Source organism: Polypterus senegalus, chromosome 1 (genome assembly GCF_016835505.1).
Source record: "Polypterus senegalus isolate Bchr_013 chromosome 1, ASM1683550v1, whole genome shotgun sequence".
In the NCBI taxonomy this organism is placed as follows: Eukaryota; Metazoa; Chordata; class Cladistia; order Polypteriformes; family Polypteridae; genus Polypterus; species Polypterus senegalus.
Window position 1 is genome coordinate 69,340,680 of NC_053154.1, and position 17,389 is coordinate 69,358,068.

Genomic DNA, 17,389 nt, shown 5'->3' on the forward strand with positions numbered 1-17,389 from the left:
AAAGTTAAATATTCTTGCAACAAGCAAGAGAGATTGCTTACCAAATATACAGTATATACTGTATGTGGGAAATTTGTAAAAATGAGATCTTCCAGGAATTGTAGAAGATACCTACAATCCTGCTGTGAATTTCAAACCATGATCTACATCTGTCCAAGTCCCTCCTCCTCGGCCTTATTCTCATTCAGTTTTTTTGCAATGGTTACATTTTCCACAAATTAGAAAAAATATAATTGTTGTAGTAGTGATGTGGAAAGTATGAATACAAAAACGCACGCTGAAAAAGTTTCACACTGATTTTACAGTGAAAAGATTGTGCTAATTTTGTATGTGTAAAGTAAGACAGCTAGTTGTTTGGGTACATTTTATTTAAATAAAAAAAGCATAGATAACATCCTCTGATGCTATAACTGTAATTTAACAGGTTTGGACATCAAACACTAGTATGATATCGTTTCATTTTTTTTTAAGTGGTCAGTTGCTTTAAAAAAAGGGCCCTGATTAGTGATTAGTGATGGCACTTGCATTCGAAGGCCGGGTTTATACTTGACGCAACACAATGCATGTGCCTGCAAATGCTACTGCCACGCAAGCAGTTTACTGTTTTATACTTGCATGCATACTTTATGTAAATCTGGAGGATTCCACCGGGTGGCAGCGTGAGATATCATCATGGTGAAAAAACAACATTCGATTTCCATGTGTTGTGAATTGCCTGAAACATGCATTAAATTTCCAGGACACCATGCCACAATATCTCTGAAAAGGATGGATGTTTAATGATTACATCCATCAATCCAGGGACGCATCCATTCCAGCAAGCATCAGGCATGAGGCAAAAACAATCGGGCATCAGCTCATCGCATAGTGAATACAAGCACTCACATACACTAGCGTCATTTTAACATCACCAAATCCCCAAACCTACATGTCCTTGGAAGGAAACCGGAGCACATTGTCGAAACCCACCAGGAAAACGTGCAAATTCCAGGCTGGGAACACCAAGGAAATGACTCCCTACTACGAGGCAGTAGCGCTACTGCTCTGCCACTATACTACCCCCAAATGTGTAATTATTAACAGTATTAATTATTTCAATGAAGTTAACGATTTATCTGTAAAATGTAAAATACATGCTTTAACACATTTCATCAAGAAAATGATTTCAAGTATATATCAAACGATTCTAAATGTGCAGAGAGCTGGAATATTATAAATTCAATGTGTTCTTTGTGGCAATCGCTGCCTGCCGCTCCTGTCAGTGCAGGAGGAAGCCCCAGAAGCATGTAGCGATTTAACAATTGGGTCAGTTTTAAGATGTTCTACTTTAATGAAAAAATAAACTACGAGATTACATCCCCCATGATGATGGCATATTGGCATGTGAAACGTACCTCAAACAACATGAATTACCCACAGAGTCAGTTGTACAAATGACAAAATTTACTCTGACACACAATTTATTCACATTTACACAAGACTTCTACTTGCAACAAATGGGGACTGCAATGGGCTGTAAGTTTGCACCTCACTATGCAAATCTATTTATGGCAACATTAGAGGAAGAGTTTGTCAACATGCATCTTCAAACCAATGTTGCATTGCTGTTACATAGAGGACATCTTCATAATCTGGACTTCCAGTGAAAAGGACCTCCTCCATTTTCATAATGAATATAATTCTTTCCACCCCAACATAAAGCTGAAGCTGACTTATTCAAAAACAAGAGGTCAGCTTCCTTGACACTACCGTTAACAACCTTGTAACTTCCGTTTTTCACAAACTGACAGACAGACGAACCTACATGAGATGTGATAGCTTCCACCCCAAGCATATTAGGTGCTTCCTTATTTTCAGCCAAGTAATAGATACATTATTAATCACAAGGGGAAATTCACAAACAATAGAACCGTATTTGCTCAGACCCGACAGACCGGGATCAACAACTGCAGGAGCTTCGACAAAATTTCATCAGACAAGGTTATAACCCCAAAACATCAGACACTCAAATAAGAAGAGCTACTGCCATTCCCAGAGACAACCTTCCGGAATATAAAAACAAAGACAACAAGAACCACATCCCCCTTGTTGCCACCTACAACCCACATCTTGAAGCACTTCAAAAAATTATAAAAAGAGCTTCAGCAAATGCTAAACAATGACCAAACACTGAAAACTGTATTTCCTGAACCTCCCCTCCTGGCATACAGACAACCACCAAACCTACAGCAACTAATTGTCCGAAGCTCCCTAAGTGAACCGACAGAAAATGGCACATCTCCCTGCCTATGGAAAAGATGTAAAACGTGTGCCCACATTTACAATACAGACCGTATAGTTATACCACGCTGCCAACTTGAACATCACATAAAGGGATCATTTTCCTGCAGATCATCTAATGTTGTCTACCAAATTCTCTGCATGAAATGTCCTGAAACTGCACTCTAGTTTTGGAGAAACTGAGCAAACACTCCGCCAGAGAATGAATTTACACAGATTCCACATTAAACGTGGCAACACAGATGTTCCTGTAGCGGCCCACTTCAACAGCCATGGACACTATGAGAGGGACTTTAAAGTCACAGTGCTTATGGGCAACTTCAAAACACAGCAAGAGAGAAAAGAATGGGAAGTTAAACTCCTGTTAAAATTTAATACATTACAATATGGCTTGAATAGAGACAAGAGTTTTATGGCCAGGTATGAGGACTGTTTGCATCTCTCAGACTGACACAGATAACCTGTCTACAGACCCACATTGTTTTGAAAAAATCATCACAGACTTCAAAGGACTTTGTTGGACAGTTATCTTATCCAAAGATCTTGACCATACGTTGTTTTCCTCTCTTGCTAAATGAATCTTAGCCAGAAGAGGTCTATTAATTTTTTACATTTAAGATGTCTAGCTTAAAGATTTTACATTGTTATTATTTGTCCTAGTGTGTGTATATAAACACAGGGAACTCCAGTTTTTGTATTACATCTTGCCTGAAGAAGGGGCCTGAGTTGCTTCGAAAAGCTTACGTATTGTAATCTTTTTCGTTAGCCAATAAATGGTGTCATTTTGCTTGATTTCTCATTATACTTTAATCATTTTCTTCACTGTGTCTCTAATTGTTTTCTCTGTTGGTCAAATATGCTTCCATAGCATACAAAAAAAAAGGACGGTACAGAAGATATGTAAGACCTTTAAAATGTATTGCGCCATTACAATGGTGAATATGCGATGCTTGTACCACCTCGAACCATTCATTAAACATTGAAAGACTCGCGTTGATCCTGCAAAGCGGCTTGCTGTCACGTGTTAATAGTAAACAAAGACTCTGATGTCACATTCCAACTTGAACACATTGTGCCCCCGAGTTTTTGCTGGTACTGTAACTTGCGCACACATTGCGTTAATTTCTGAGGACATGCTCAGAGGACACCTGAAATGAGCACTGGGAAGGGATGGCAGCCTTGATGTGTGCGCATACGCATTCGGAGTAATGCCAGTAAAAGCCAATTGCATTGATAAATAAAAAGCATTCCAAACCCCATCTCTAGTTTTAAGGGTAGTTCTACTAATACTGTTGTCACATGGGCATAGCACAAACCACAATATTCTATTCTAAAATGAGCCTTTAGCTTTTACTTAAATACTGGGCTGATTGTGTATCTTTTTAATATTGGATTGGACCTCTCATTAGGTCATAACCAATAACGGCTGACATATCTAAGAATATGCAGAAGGGCCTGGGTGGTCTTTTGGATTTGGAACCCCTAGAGGTTTAGCTTTGTTAGTGTCATCACCAGCTGGAGTCTTTATTTTCCGATCCTCCCCTGTCTGACCGTCCATAGCATTTGTTTATTAATATGGACGTTTATGGTCTCATTCTTAGAATCTTAATAATACATTTTTCTTTTGTGTAACCCTTTGTGATGTATCTATTATTTATTTTGACAACGTTAAGCTACTTTTCTGTATAAAAGTGTTCTGTATAAAGAAATTGTACTGTTTTATTGTAGATCAGTCCAGAATTTAGCTTTATTTATTGTGGCAATTTAATAAAATTTACTACATATTGGTGTTTGAAGAGTTGGAGTTGTGCTCACATTAGAAAGACAAGATGTCCTGTATTTATTTCCTGAGACAGTTTCATATGTTATCTGCAATTTGCTGTAACTTACTTTTAAAGTATCTTTATTACTTCCATATTTTCAATGGGATGGTTATATAGACATTGCACTATGTATGTTGTTGCACATCTTGCATCGTGCTAGACGGTGTGCAGTGCACTACATGTAATCATTAGCCACATCAGTTTTATTTAAAACTGGCAAGATCTGATCAATTTGCTTTGACATTCATGCTCCTATGTGCTTGCAAGATAGCTTACTTTAGTCATGTAAGAATCATGCAAAAGGTTTCTTCAAGTGAAAAGTCCAGCTCTTAGAATGAACAACTAGCCCAGCATATCTGGCCAAAAATAACATTGTTTAATATAGCTATCACATTTTCACACTTGCTTTTATTCAGTTCAGGTTTGCAGGGGGCTGGAGTTTGTCCTGACAATACTGGGCATAGGGCAGAATACAGCCCTGGACAGGGGCAAGTCCATTGAAGGACCCACTTACGATAAACCCACACTGTCATTCAGACAGTGGCTAATTAACTTGAGCAGCACATCTTTTGGGATATGGGAGTAGTACCCTGCTTTTGATAGATACTGTATTGTTCTAAATTTAAGTTCAATGGATTCCCCTACTATGAGGTGCCTTGTTGTTAAGTTTTTTTTTTTTTTTTTTGTTTTGCTTTCAGACCCACTCTCCACCAACTGAATGACGCCCAAATGAACTCCCAATAACCCCCATTCCCATTCTTCTATCCCATATTGTTTTGGGAGTGGGAGCAATGGTCACCAAATTATTATTAACCCGAGTCTGTTTAAAGTGAGTGTAAGACATTACCAATGATGTGCCTTATGTCCTCTTGTTATTTTCATGAAAAACCTTAAGAGGGGCAAGTTGATGCTGTCCTGAAATTTTGAGGATGACATTAAATTCTGCTTATAGTGGCCATTTCAAATATCTCCCACTAGAAGGACAAAAAGAGGCAGGCCCTAGACATGATGGGCTGATTATATCTCTGAGAATTTCCTAAGAAGAGCTGGAGGCTGTTGCTAGGAATAATGTGGCCTTTGCTGGCCAGATTATTGTGTTGCCTAAATGATTAATGACAAATGGATGGACATTGAGAATGAATTATATGATCATATCTTCTGATTCGAAACATTACGTAGAAGCAAAAGTAAAACTAGATGTATTGTTGTAACCACAAGGGGGTGCCACTGTTCCCCAAACCATAGACGCAATAATACCCAACACAATTCCAGGTTCAAATAAAGGATTTTCTTTGACAAAAAACATCTTCATAAGATACCAGTAAATAGGATCAAATCACCAGGGCAGTCCTCCCCTGACAGTGCCCTCTGGCATTCCTGGACTGTAACTTCCATGTCACCCTATAGGTGTCTTGATCAGGTTTAGGAACACTGAGGAACAATGACATCTATCATTTGGGGGAATGAACTGCTCCCAGCATGGCCATTCATTCAGTCCTCCACTATGGCATCCTGGCTGGGTATGAATCCATCCTTTTTCCTGCCTAGGATCCCTGTCCTTCCTCCCTGGCACCTACAACTTGTAACTGAGTAATTTGGACAGCCTGACATTAAAGTATTATAGAGATACATTTCACTGGATATAAATTAGTGAACCCACTTATTTAAAAACCATCCATCCATTTTCTAACCCGCTGAATCCGAATACAGGGTCACGGGGGTCTGCTGGAGCCAATCTCAGCCAACACAGGGCAGGAACCAATCCTGAGCAGGGTGCCAACCCACCACAGGACACACACAAACACACCCACACACCAAGCACACACTAGGGCCAATCTAGAATCGCCAATCCACCTAACATGCATGTCTTTGGATTGTGGGAGGAAACCGGAGCGCCCGGAGGAAACCCACGCAGACACGGGGAGAACATGCAAACTCCATGCAGGGAGGACCTGGGAAGCGAACCCGGGTCCCCTAACTGCGAGGCAGCAGCGCTACCACTGTGCCACCGTGCCGCCTCTATTTAAAAACCATCTTATTTTTTTTTAGTATGGACAAAACTGTGGAAATGAGGCAACTTGTGATTAAATCCACCTTAACACTAGAATAACTATAACCTAAGTAAAAGTCATAATCCTAGGCCACCTTAAATTCCTTCGCACCTCTCTATCAGTGTGTTTTTTGTTTTGCAGATGTGTCAATCGGCACAAGCAGCAAGCAGCCTGCTATTCATCCTGCACAGGATGCCTGCTAAACTCAAGTCATAAAATTCTCCGAACGCAAGTGTGTTTATATGGGTGTGAGGTGTCTGGTGTTGTGTAGGGTAAATAATATATCGTTATTTGGAATACAGTGATCCCCCGCTATATTGCAGTTCAGCTATCGTGCCCTCACTATATCACGGATTTATTATTATTACTAGGGGGCTCTGCCTCCTGCTCGCTTTGCTCGCCCTCCCCCAGGTTTGGTTTACCGGATAATCAATTTAAAGAGATTATTTTCATGGGAATTGTTAAATATGCATTATTTTCATTTTTACTTTAAAACTTTTCTAAAAACAATATTTGTCCTTTATTTCCTGCCCCAGGCGTGGTTAAATCTCTTTCTCGCAGGACTTATAACGCTGCTGAGTTGTGAAGGGGGGGTCTGAACGCATGCTAAAGAGATGCGATCGGTTCAGCTGCGTGTTCTGCTAGTTGCGCTTTGCGTCAATCATTTAAAAGCCTGTACAGCTGCTGTCCTTTTGCAACCTCGCGTATCTGCCGCCAACATTCTGAAGGGGGGGTCGGAGTTGGGGGTGAGGGCTGAACGCACGCTAAGGAGAAGCGCTCAGATCTGCTGCTGGCAAGCTTCGTGTTCTGCTTGTCTTTTTAAGAGCTGGGAGCACCTGAAGTGTGTCTGCCAAAAGCATTCCAACAACTGCTAACTGCGAACTTGTTTTAAATTGTTTGTAAGTAGGGCATGACGTGCAAAAGTCACCGTCTCATGGGTTTTTCTTCCTAAGGTTGTAATGTCTAGTCTCGCGTGTCGTCAAAGTTTCTCTCCGAGATGATCTGGTCTGAAATGTTTCACTCAACCTCCCGGTTGAGAGATGTTACTTATATCCTTAGCCTGACCTCCACATATCGTATCATATGTTTTTACAAAGTGTGTTTTAATAAGTTTACATGTGTTTAAAGCATGTGGGAGGAGTATTTTAAGGCTTGAACTATTAATAAATGTTTATTTATATGGTATTTCTATATTGTGGATTTTCACCTATCGCTGATGGGTCTGGAACGTAACTTCCGCTATAGGTGGGGGATTACTGCACATACATTTCATGTGTGTTCCATGTCTACAGCGATTGGTGTAAATGTATGATGACAAGAAATACGAGGCAAGAAATGCTGAACACATATCTAAAACAGAAACGTTTCCCATGTTATATTAATAATGATGTGAAGTTGTTATGTATATGAGAATTTAAGACTAAATATAAGGTCTATTTAATGTTGCAAATAATTGCACTGAATGTGTGATGTGCCTGCACCTTGGTATTAAGGCACACATTGCTGCTGGAATTTGTTACACACATAAAATGATGGAAGTTTGATAATTGCAGTATTTGTGTCAGTCTTTATTAATATATTCGTATACTGTTGGTTTAAGTGTACAAACACAACAGAATTAGTGACAAGAGAGAAAAAAAAAAAACCTACTGAATGTTCAAAACAAACTGAGCTTCTCCGCTTTACTTTGAGTGAATTTCCATGTTTTCTACAAGCTGCGTGGCGTACTGAAGAGCACACCCTTGGCCTGCGAGAAGAGAAACGGATAAAACAGAGAAGTGAGTAAAGAAAATCTTAAGAATTTAAAACAAGATGTATGGATGTGTAGGACAAATGGCTGCTTTTGACAGCACCGAGGAGGAATGGGTTACTTACATTGAGAGACTTGAGCAGTACTGCCTTGCAAACGATATCGGGAATGAGAGGAAGGTGGCCGTGCTTTTATGTGTAATGGGTCCGAAAACTTTTATAATCTGTTGCACAGTCTAGTGGCACCGTTGAATCCCGCAGAAAAATCATTTAAAGATATTGTGGATGTATTGCAAGCACATTTGAACCCGAAGCTGATGATTATTGCCGAGCGGTTTCGCTTTCATAAATGGGACCAGCAGAAACACGAGTCAATTGCAGACTATATTGCTGAGCTAAGGCGGCTTGCAGAGCATTGTCATTTTGGCGAGGGCTTGTCCGACGCGCTAAGAGATCAACTCGTGTGCGGGCTTCACAACAAGAGCATACAGAAATAGATTTAACATTACAGCGTGCACAGGAAATAGCGATTTCAATGGAAACGGCTGCAAAAGACACCTTAGAATTTCAGAGAAAAGTGACTCCACAGTGCAGCCTTAATAAGGTTGTAGCAAAGCACCTAGAGAAAATGCCATCCTGTTTTAGATGTGAAAAAAAATTGCACGTTCTGACTAAATGTTGGTTTAAAGTTAGAGTGTAAACAGTGTAATAAAAAAGGGCACATCCAGAAAATGTGCAGAATGAACGAAAATAAAGGGAAGCCACATAAAATGGGTAATAAAAGCAAAAAGGTGCATGAGATTGATGAAACCATCTCCAATGACTCTGAAACTGAACATTTGTCTTGTCTAGAGTTCCATTCTATTAAACACACTGCGCGCAGAATAATATGGGTGGCACCCAAAGTGGAAGGAGTGACATTAAAAATGGAGTTAGACACGGGATCAGCCCTGTCAATTATTTCAGAAAAAGATTATAAAGAAAAATTTCCAAATGAGAAACTGAAAGGCACTTCAGTAATACTAAAAACATACACAGGTGAAAAGATTGCTCCCATTGGTAAGCTTAAGGTGACAGTTGTGTATGAAAGCCGGAGACATTTGCTGGATTTATATTTGCTACCAAGAGGAGTTGTTCCCTTATTTGGACGTGAATGGTAAAAAGTATCCAGCTTAACTGGCAGTCCATAAAAGAAATGCAGGTCACCTCAGGACTGAGCACATGTCATAAGCAAGAAAAGCTGATTTCACTATTTGTTCACTGTGGACAGGTGTTCCAAGAGGGAATTGGGACTCTCAAACATATCATGGCACACATTTCAGTGGAAGAGGATGCGCAGCCAAAGTACCATAAGGCTCGCCCTGTACCATATGCCATTCACCCTAAGGTTGAGGCAGAGCTCAAGCGTTTAGAAGGACAGGGTGTCCTCTCCAAAGTCAATTGGTCTGAGGTGGAAATGCCCATCATGCTCGTGATCAAGAAAAATGGTGCTGTACGCATCTATAGTGACTTTAAAATCACAATAAATCCTGTACTACACGTCGACCAATATCCTTTACCACACATAGAGGATATCTTTGCTGCACTTGCTGGTGGCGAGTACTTTTCAAAGATAGATTTGTCCCAAGCATATTTACAGATGGAATTAGAGGAGTCATCTAAAAAGTACCTCACTATTAATACTTGCAAGGGACTCTTCCATTATAACAGACTGGTTTTTGGAGTTTCGTCTGCTCCTGCCATGTGGCAGAGAGCAATGGATCAGGTGCTACAGGGCATCCCTGGTACTGTGTTATTTAGATGACATAATTGTGACTGGTACGGATAATAGTGCACATGTGACAAACCATTGTAAAGATGAAAAGCTTAGCCCAAAGCTACATATGGTGGCCTGAAATTGACCTTCAAATAGAGAATCTGGCCAAGTCATGCACAGGATGCCAACAGACTCAGCGACAGCCCCAAAGCACTCCCCTTCATACCTGGGAATGGCCAAGCTCTTTCTGGCAACGACTTCACATTGACTATACAGGACCTTTCCGTGATCGAATGTTTCTGGTTGTGGTTGATGCACATTCAAAATGGCCTGAAATTTTTGCAGTGAAAAAGGCAACATCATCTAAAACAGTAGATATACTGCACACCTTATTTGCACATACAGGACTTCCAGAACATTTAGTGGGTGACAATGGAACTCGGTTTACATCTGCTGAGTTCCAGGCATTTGTAAAAAAGAATGGCATTAAGCACATCACCTCTGTTCCTTACCATCTTGCAACAAATGGCCTAGCTGAACGTTTTATTCAGTCCTTCAAACTGTCTATGAAAGCAATGGAAAAGGAAAAAGAGTCGCTACATACGAAAATTGCAAGCTTCCTTCTAGCCTATCGAAACACAGCTCACTCAACCACAGGTCAGACTCCAGCCATGCTTTTCCTGGGAAGAAGCTTGAGATCACACTTAGATCTGCTGAAACCTGATTTGCGTAAACATGTGCAAAAGAAGCAGTGCTTCCAAGACCAAAAACGACGCAAGCCTAGAATATTTGAGGTTGGACATAAAGTGCTTGCTGGAGACTATCGACACTCAAATCAGAAATGGCAACCTGGTAAGATTGTGTCAAAGACTGGTCCACTGACGTACACAGTGCAGGTGGGGCATGATACAGTCTGGCGCAGACATATCGACCAGCTTCTAGATGCACAAGCTGAGGAAGACGCATCACACGACAGGGCCGAGGAGCTGATCATTCCTCAGGACTCAAATGAGTTTACCTTCTTGACACCTGATTCATCCCTTGCTGCTGGTGAATCTCGGCCTCAAGAATCTGCTGACTCAACCTCATCTCAAATGTCTGCTCCACCTACACAAGAAAGACGCTATGCTCAGAGGATTCGTAAACCTCCTGAAAGATTGAACTTGTAGTCGATATTAATGTACAAAGTACTTAAGAGTCTGTTAGCTTTGGTAAACTGGATTTCACCGTATATAAATGGGTGCACTTTTATATAGTATGTTTTAGCTCTCTTTATGTTCATGTTTTGTATCCATGCCAAGTGTTTTGTAGATATTATTATAATTAAAAAAAAATAAATAAATACTGTTACACATCCAAGCTGGTTGGGAGGAAATGTTATGTATATGTAAGAATTTAAGACAAAATATTAGGTCTATTTAATGTTACAAATAATTGCATTGAATGTGTGATGTGCCTGCACCTTGGTATTAAGGCGCACGTTACTGCTGGAACTTGTTACACACATAAAATGATGGAAGTTTGATAATTGCTGCATTTGTGTCTGTCTTTATTAAGATATTAGTATACTGTTGGTTTAAGTGTAAAAACACAACAGAAGTGTATAATGTGTGAAGACTTTAGTCCAAATGTCAAACAAACATTTGAGCTTTTATTCAATTCGATTTACATGATGCTGTCGATGAGTTAAAAACTCAAGCTCAAACGTCAATCGACAGAAAGTTGATATGTATTCTTGGATGGTGCAGAGGTAAGAACTGCTCCTTTATAACCAAAAGGTTGCGGGTTTGAGTCCGGGTACTACTTGTTTGAGTAGTGAGCTGCTATTATTATTACTATAATTTAATAAAAACATACATTTGATTTGAGTCTGTAATACTGTAAATTTTGGCTACTTTTTTTTTATCATTCAGTTTTATTCTGTCAGTGACGTTCACGTGGTACAACAAACTTGCCTCTCCCTCTCTAAGTTGATGGTGTTTATCTCCATTCTTTTCACAAGGGCAGCGTTGACCACATATGGTGCTGTGGTTGATGCCTGCTCAGAACTATTTGTTTTACCGACAATCAAAGATAAGATGTCCCGTGACCGCTATCAGCCTACCATGCAGTGTTTGCGCTTTGACAACAAAGATACCCCTATGGAACGTATGAAACTGTGAGAACTGTGTTGTGAGTTATAACCCAGGGCAAAGACTTTCCAAGTCTGTGGTCATAAAGTTTATAGAGCCGTTTCTGGGCAAAGGCAGGACCGAAACAACAGACAGCTTTTTCACAGCACTTTCGCTGGCCAATAGACTTGCTGCAACGCAGCTCTGCTTGGCACTATAAGTAAAATGGGACTTCCACCTGCAGCTATAGTTACTTTAGTATGCGAGCAGTTCACCACACTAGTGTTTAGATCTGGCAGTGCCATGCTGATGGTGTATGCCCCACAAAAAGAAGAAGCCTTTGATTTGAAACTATAACACCTGGGCCAATTTTTTGCTACCTGTAAAAGATATTGCTGAAGAGATATGAGCAGACCCACAAACGCTGGTGAATCATATCTTCTTGGTATCTTATTGTCATTTTAATTTTTTGTTATTCAGTTTTATTGTTGCATAAAAACCTACTTGTTTCATTATACCTTTGAGAAAGTGTTTATTTTATATTTCAGTAACCACTTGAATGACATCAAATCTGTCTCTGTCTTATGCACACACATTCATATATGAACACGCTATGCCATTTGAACATGTTTTTTTTGTTTTTTTTTCGCAATCTTGCTCAGTCTACATGTTATGGTCCATGGTACTGAGAATGCCACCAGACTTCTTCTTTTTGGGCGCCTACACCGTCACCATGGCACTGCAAAGGAATTTAAGGTTGCCCAGGATTACAACTTTTTTGCATAGGCTTCATGGATTTTTGTGTTAAGGATAAAATCAATTTTTTGTCAATTCAGTAATGACTTGGTATTTGTTGGATTATCTACTGTTTTATTTTTTTTAGTTCAAATTATTTTAAACAATTCTCCTTTTCACTTCACTATAGCAATTAATGACATATTTGCGGAAAAAATGTCAGTATATTGATAACTTCAGTTAAATGCCATTAGCATGTAAATGAAAGTTTATTAAAATTATTGTTGTTTAGCCCATAATTACACCAGTGAGAAAACTGTCTGAATTTTGAAACCTACCCTATCTGACTTTGGGAGTACTTTTATCATATTTCTGGCCTAGAAACAATTTGAGTATGATGTAAACCACATACGAGCAGTGCCGAACAGTCCACATGAATTCTCTGACCAGTGCAGTATGTGGCATTTTTGCCATGAAAATTCTGGTGGGGCCACAGAGACCTAGTAGAGAGATAATATCAGAATAGGCAGAGCCATTCTTTGAAGCCATGCCAGATGTACTGTACACGTTTAAAGACCCTTTAAATTGTGTCACAAAAAATCTAACCAGTGGGTCACTTAAAAGGGTTCATTCTTCAAGCCCTAGTGTGGAACTGAAATGTACAGGTTGCACACACACTGACATGGACTGTGTAATGTTCAAAACATTCCTTTGTTCAAGGGCTGAGACATAAAGACCGTTCCAAAAAATGTTTATCATACTGGAAATTGCATTGAGCATGTTATGGAAAATTGGAAAAATTGATTATGATGACCACGTCAAATTTGCTATAAATAATTAACAAGGGGGTAGCAGTATTGTTTGATACTTAATTCATTTTTGCACAACATTGCCATCTGCTGGGAAGCTGGGGGTGTGTGCAGTGCAATGCAGGCAGTGTGGTGTAGTGGTTAGGGCTTTGGACTTCAAATCCTGGCACTGTGTGACCCTGAGCAAGTTATTTAACCTGCCTGTGCCCCAATTGGAAAATGAAATGTAACCAATTGCATCATAAACATTGTAAGTCACCTTGGATAAAGGCATCAGTCTTCTCAGTGATCAGAAATACTTTGTATTAAAAGCTGCACATACATCTGAAAGTGAAATGACTGCAGCACTCTGATTCTGAGAATATTAAAAGATTTTACTGCACTGCAGCAAGACATAACTTGCCATATTGTGTGCAATGACATCATGATGTGGTTTTCTGTTATTTCCATGAAGATGTCTGACATTGAAAGGGTTTATAGTTTCATTATACTACGTGTTTTGCCATCAGAAAATATGGCTTTTGTTAATATCATAAAACAGCAAGTGTACCTATTTTAGGCTTGTTTTGTGTTCAGATTACGTGTGTTGTTTTACAAATGTGTGTCCTTTGTCTGTCCTCCAACTAGTGTATGTGCAGTAGGTTTATAGACTGTATTGCCCAAACTAAATCTAAATATTAAACAGTACTCTCATTATTTCTTCCAATGAAGGAAACACCAAGTCATTGTTTTCACTACATAACAAAATCACACATCCCCCAGATTCTTTACCTTCTCGCCTTTACTCAACTGAATTTTGCAATTCCCTTATGTCCTTTTTTAATGAAAAATTCCAGAAGATTCACCAGTCTCTCTGTACAGATTCCTCCAGTACTGCATTTGAATTTCACCCACCAACTCACTCATTTTCCTCTTTTCAGCTTCCTACTTCCTCAGAAATCTCAGATCTTGTCTGTAAGTCTAAGCCATCCACCTGCCAGCCGGACCCCCTCCCTACAGTTCTGATCAAAGCCTGCCTCCCCTCTCTGGTCCCTCTTATCTCTGCTCTAATTCACTCTTCTCTTACTGCTGGTACTGTTCCTTCATCTTTTAAAACTGCTGCAATAACCCCAATACTGAAAAAACCTGGTACCGATCCGACCAAAGTCAGTAATTTTCGTCCTATTTCTAATCTACCCTTCATTTCCAAAATTATTGAATTATTCAACTTCATTCTCATTTATCTCAAAATAATCTGTATGAACAGTTCAGTCTGGTTTTCATCCCCTCCACAGTACAGAATAGGCACTTATAAAAATTACTAATGACCTCCTTATGGCAGCTGATTCTGGTTTAATTACTATTCTCATCCTACTTGATCTGAGTGCAGCATTTGACACTATTGGTCACACTACTCTTCTCAATAGCTTGTCTTCGATTGGCATTACCCACACACCACTAGATTGGTTCAGATCCTACCTCTCAGGCCGCACTCAGTTTGTTCAGCTTAAAACTTTCACATCCCAACCCACGCTGTTACCTCAGGTGTGCCCCAGGGCTCTGTCCTGGGGCCCCTCATTTTCATTATTTACCTCCTTCCCCTTGGCAATATCTTTCGTAAATATAATATTAGCTTCCACTGTTATGCTGATGACACCCAGCTCTATCTCACTAGCAAACCTACTGCTTCCTCTCCACCCTCCTCACTTACTGATTGCATAGCAGAAATCAAATCCTGGTTTTCTTCAAATTTTCTTAAATTAAATAGTGACAAAACTGAGGTTCTCCTCATTGGTACAAAATCAACATTATCCAAAACTGATCACTTTTCATTTGTTATTGATAATTCCTCTGTCTCCCCTTCCGCACAGGTTAAGAGTCCGGGTGTCATCCTTGACAGTACTTTATTCTTTCAGTCCCACATCAATAACATCTCCCGGTCTGCATATTTTCACTTGCATAACATTATTTGTATTTGCCCCTCCCTCACTCCCCACACCACTGCTTTCCTTGCTCATAGCCTTGTCACTTCTTGTCTGGATTATTGCAATTCCCTTTTTTTTGGTCTTTCTGACAAACCTCTTTATACGCTTAAACTGGTCCAGAATTCAGCTGCCGCATCATTACTAGACCCCTCTATTCACCATATCACTCCTGTTTTGCAGCAGCTTCATTGGCTTCCAGTTCAGTTCCAAATTCAATTCAAAATTCTCCTACTAACTTTTAAGGCTATCCACAACCTTGCCCCTCCATATCTGTCTGACCTCCTCCATGTTGCCATTCCCTCCCGTACCCTTAGGTCCTCTTCCTCCATCCACTTGACTGTCCCCTTCATCCATCTTACCACTATGGGGAGCAGAGCATTCAGTTGCTCTGCTCCCCAGCTTTGGAACTCACTACCACCTGAGCTTAGAAATATTGAATCATTTTCACTTTTCAAATCTAAACTTAAAACTCATTTGTTTAAGACTGCTTTTTTTCTTTGATTACAATTGCTCTGTCTGATTTTAACTTCTGTATTTTACTTGTGTTTATAATCTGTGTTTTGTCGATTGTTCGGTGTCCTTGAGTGTTTGGAAAGGTGCCTACAAATAAATATAATTTATTATTCATTATTATTATTATTATTATGACCTACAGATGCTCTTAAGTAAGAAACAAACTTATTTTACACTCTACAGGTATGAACCAACTCAAAAGGTAATAGAGGCTCTTGTTAATCCAAATTGCATGGATAGTGTTTTAAAGTTCCTCTTGTATTAGTTTAGTCCAAATTAGAAATGCAAAATCAGTACCTCTTATACTAATTTATTATGCTGTTTTTCAGAGAGGGCTCTGTTATGCTACAAGTTGACGTAGACACAGAGAATGGAGGTTTGCGTCTCAATGAGAATTTCCTAGTTGACTTCGGCAAAGAGCCTGGTGGTCCAGTTCTGGCTCATGAAGTACGATACCCTGGTGGAGACTGCAGCTCCGATATCTGGGTGTGAAGAATATAAAGACAAGGAAATCCACGATTTGCTCTGTGCCGTTTCCCTCCCTGCTTGCATAACTGCTACTCAAATATAAGCTTTTAATCAAAAATGTAATGTGAATGAATTTTAAACAAATATAACAAGCTAACGAGCTTCAAAGCTTTTTCTATGTATTTTCCTTGCTCATATTTTAAAGATTTTCTTTCCAGTAAAACAATCTATAAGAAGCTTAAACACCACATCTAAATACTCACTTGAGAGAAATATGAAGGCAAGTATATTTGGAATACAGAGCAGTAGAAATTAAAGATATCCCCTAGATTCTAAAAGAAATACTATATATGAATATTACAGTGTGTGATCTGTATTGAAATATATATACAGTGAATGAAGTTCAGTGAACAGTGAATAGTGAATGATTTCAAAAATCAGATTTTTTACAACTTTTTTGTAACTGTTTTATACACTTTGTAGTTATACAAATCCAAGCTTTTGGAACAATCGTTGGTGAATGTAAATTTCGACTAAATAGTCCAGTATGTGTACTGTTGATCTGTGTGCGTGTTAATTCACTGTCTTTGTGGATAGCTGATGGCAGTGAAAAGAAAATTAATCTGATGTAGAAGGCACAAAAAGACCAGATCAGAGTCTCTTAGCTTACTGATTGTGCAACTGGTTAAACCCTGAATACATGGATAAACCTCATTAATCACAATAAAGTTAAAAAAATGAATTGAGGCTAAAGGATCTTCATAGAAAAAGATGTGTTTGTTCTTTTTCTTGGAAATGTGAATCTCTCATGATACAGAACTAATAAAATGGGATTGAATTTTGATATTATTAGTGGACATTTTACTGTATATAAGAACACAGCATCTTTAAAATACAGTAACACACCAAACAACATGGTTTTCATTTTCTCCTCAGGCATTCACTGTCAACCATAATTTCTTCCTTAGACAGCCCAGTCACTCTTTTTGTGGATTATGTTCTCCCCATATCTGCTGTGTGCTCAGGTTTCCTCTTGCATCCCAAAAACAGGTGAGGTTAACTGGCATCTCTAAACTCGACTGCTAAAATATGTCATTTGTTCCTAATGTAGATGTACTTTAATGATGAAT

At 39.3% G+C, this 17,389-nt stretch overlaps 1 protein-coding gene across 2 annotated transcripts in view; it reads left to right on the forward strand.

Moving 5' to 3' along the window:
* The window catches only part of selenbp1 (selenium binding protein 1), a 68,916-nt gene extending 51,813 nt beyond the window's left edge, over window positions 1-17,103 (forward strand). For both annotated transcript variants that reach the window (XM_039750286.1, XM_039750293.1), the window contains exon 12: window positions 16,121-17,103. In XM_039750286.1, coding sequence (XP_039606220.1) covers window positions 16,121-16,283 — 163 coding nt within the window. In that variant the 3' untranslated portion in view covers window positions 16,284-17,103. The remainder of the gene's footprint in view (window positions 1-16,120) is intronic.
* Window positions 17,104-17,389: the final 286 nt, after the last annotated feature.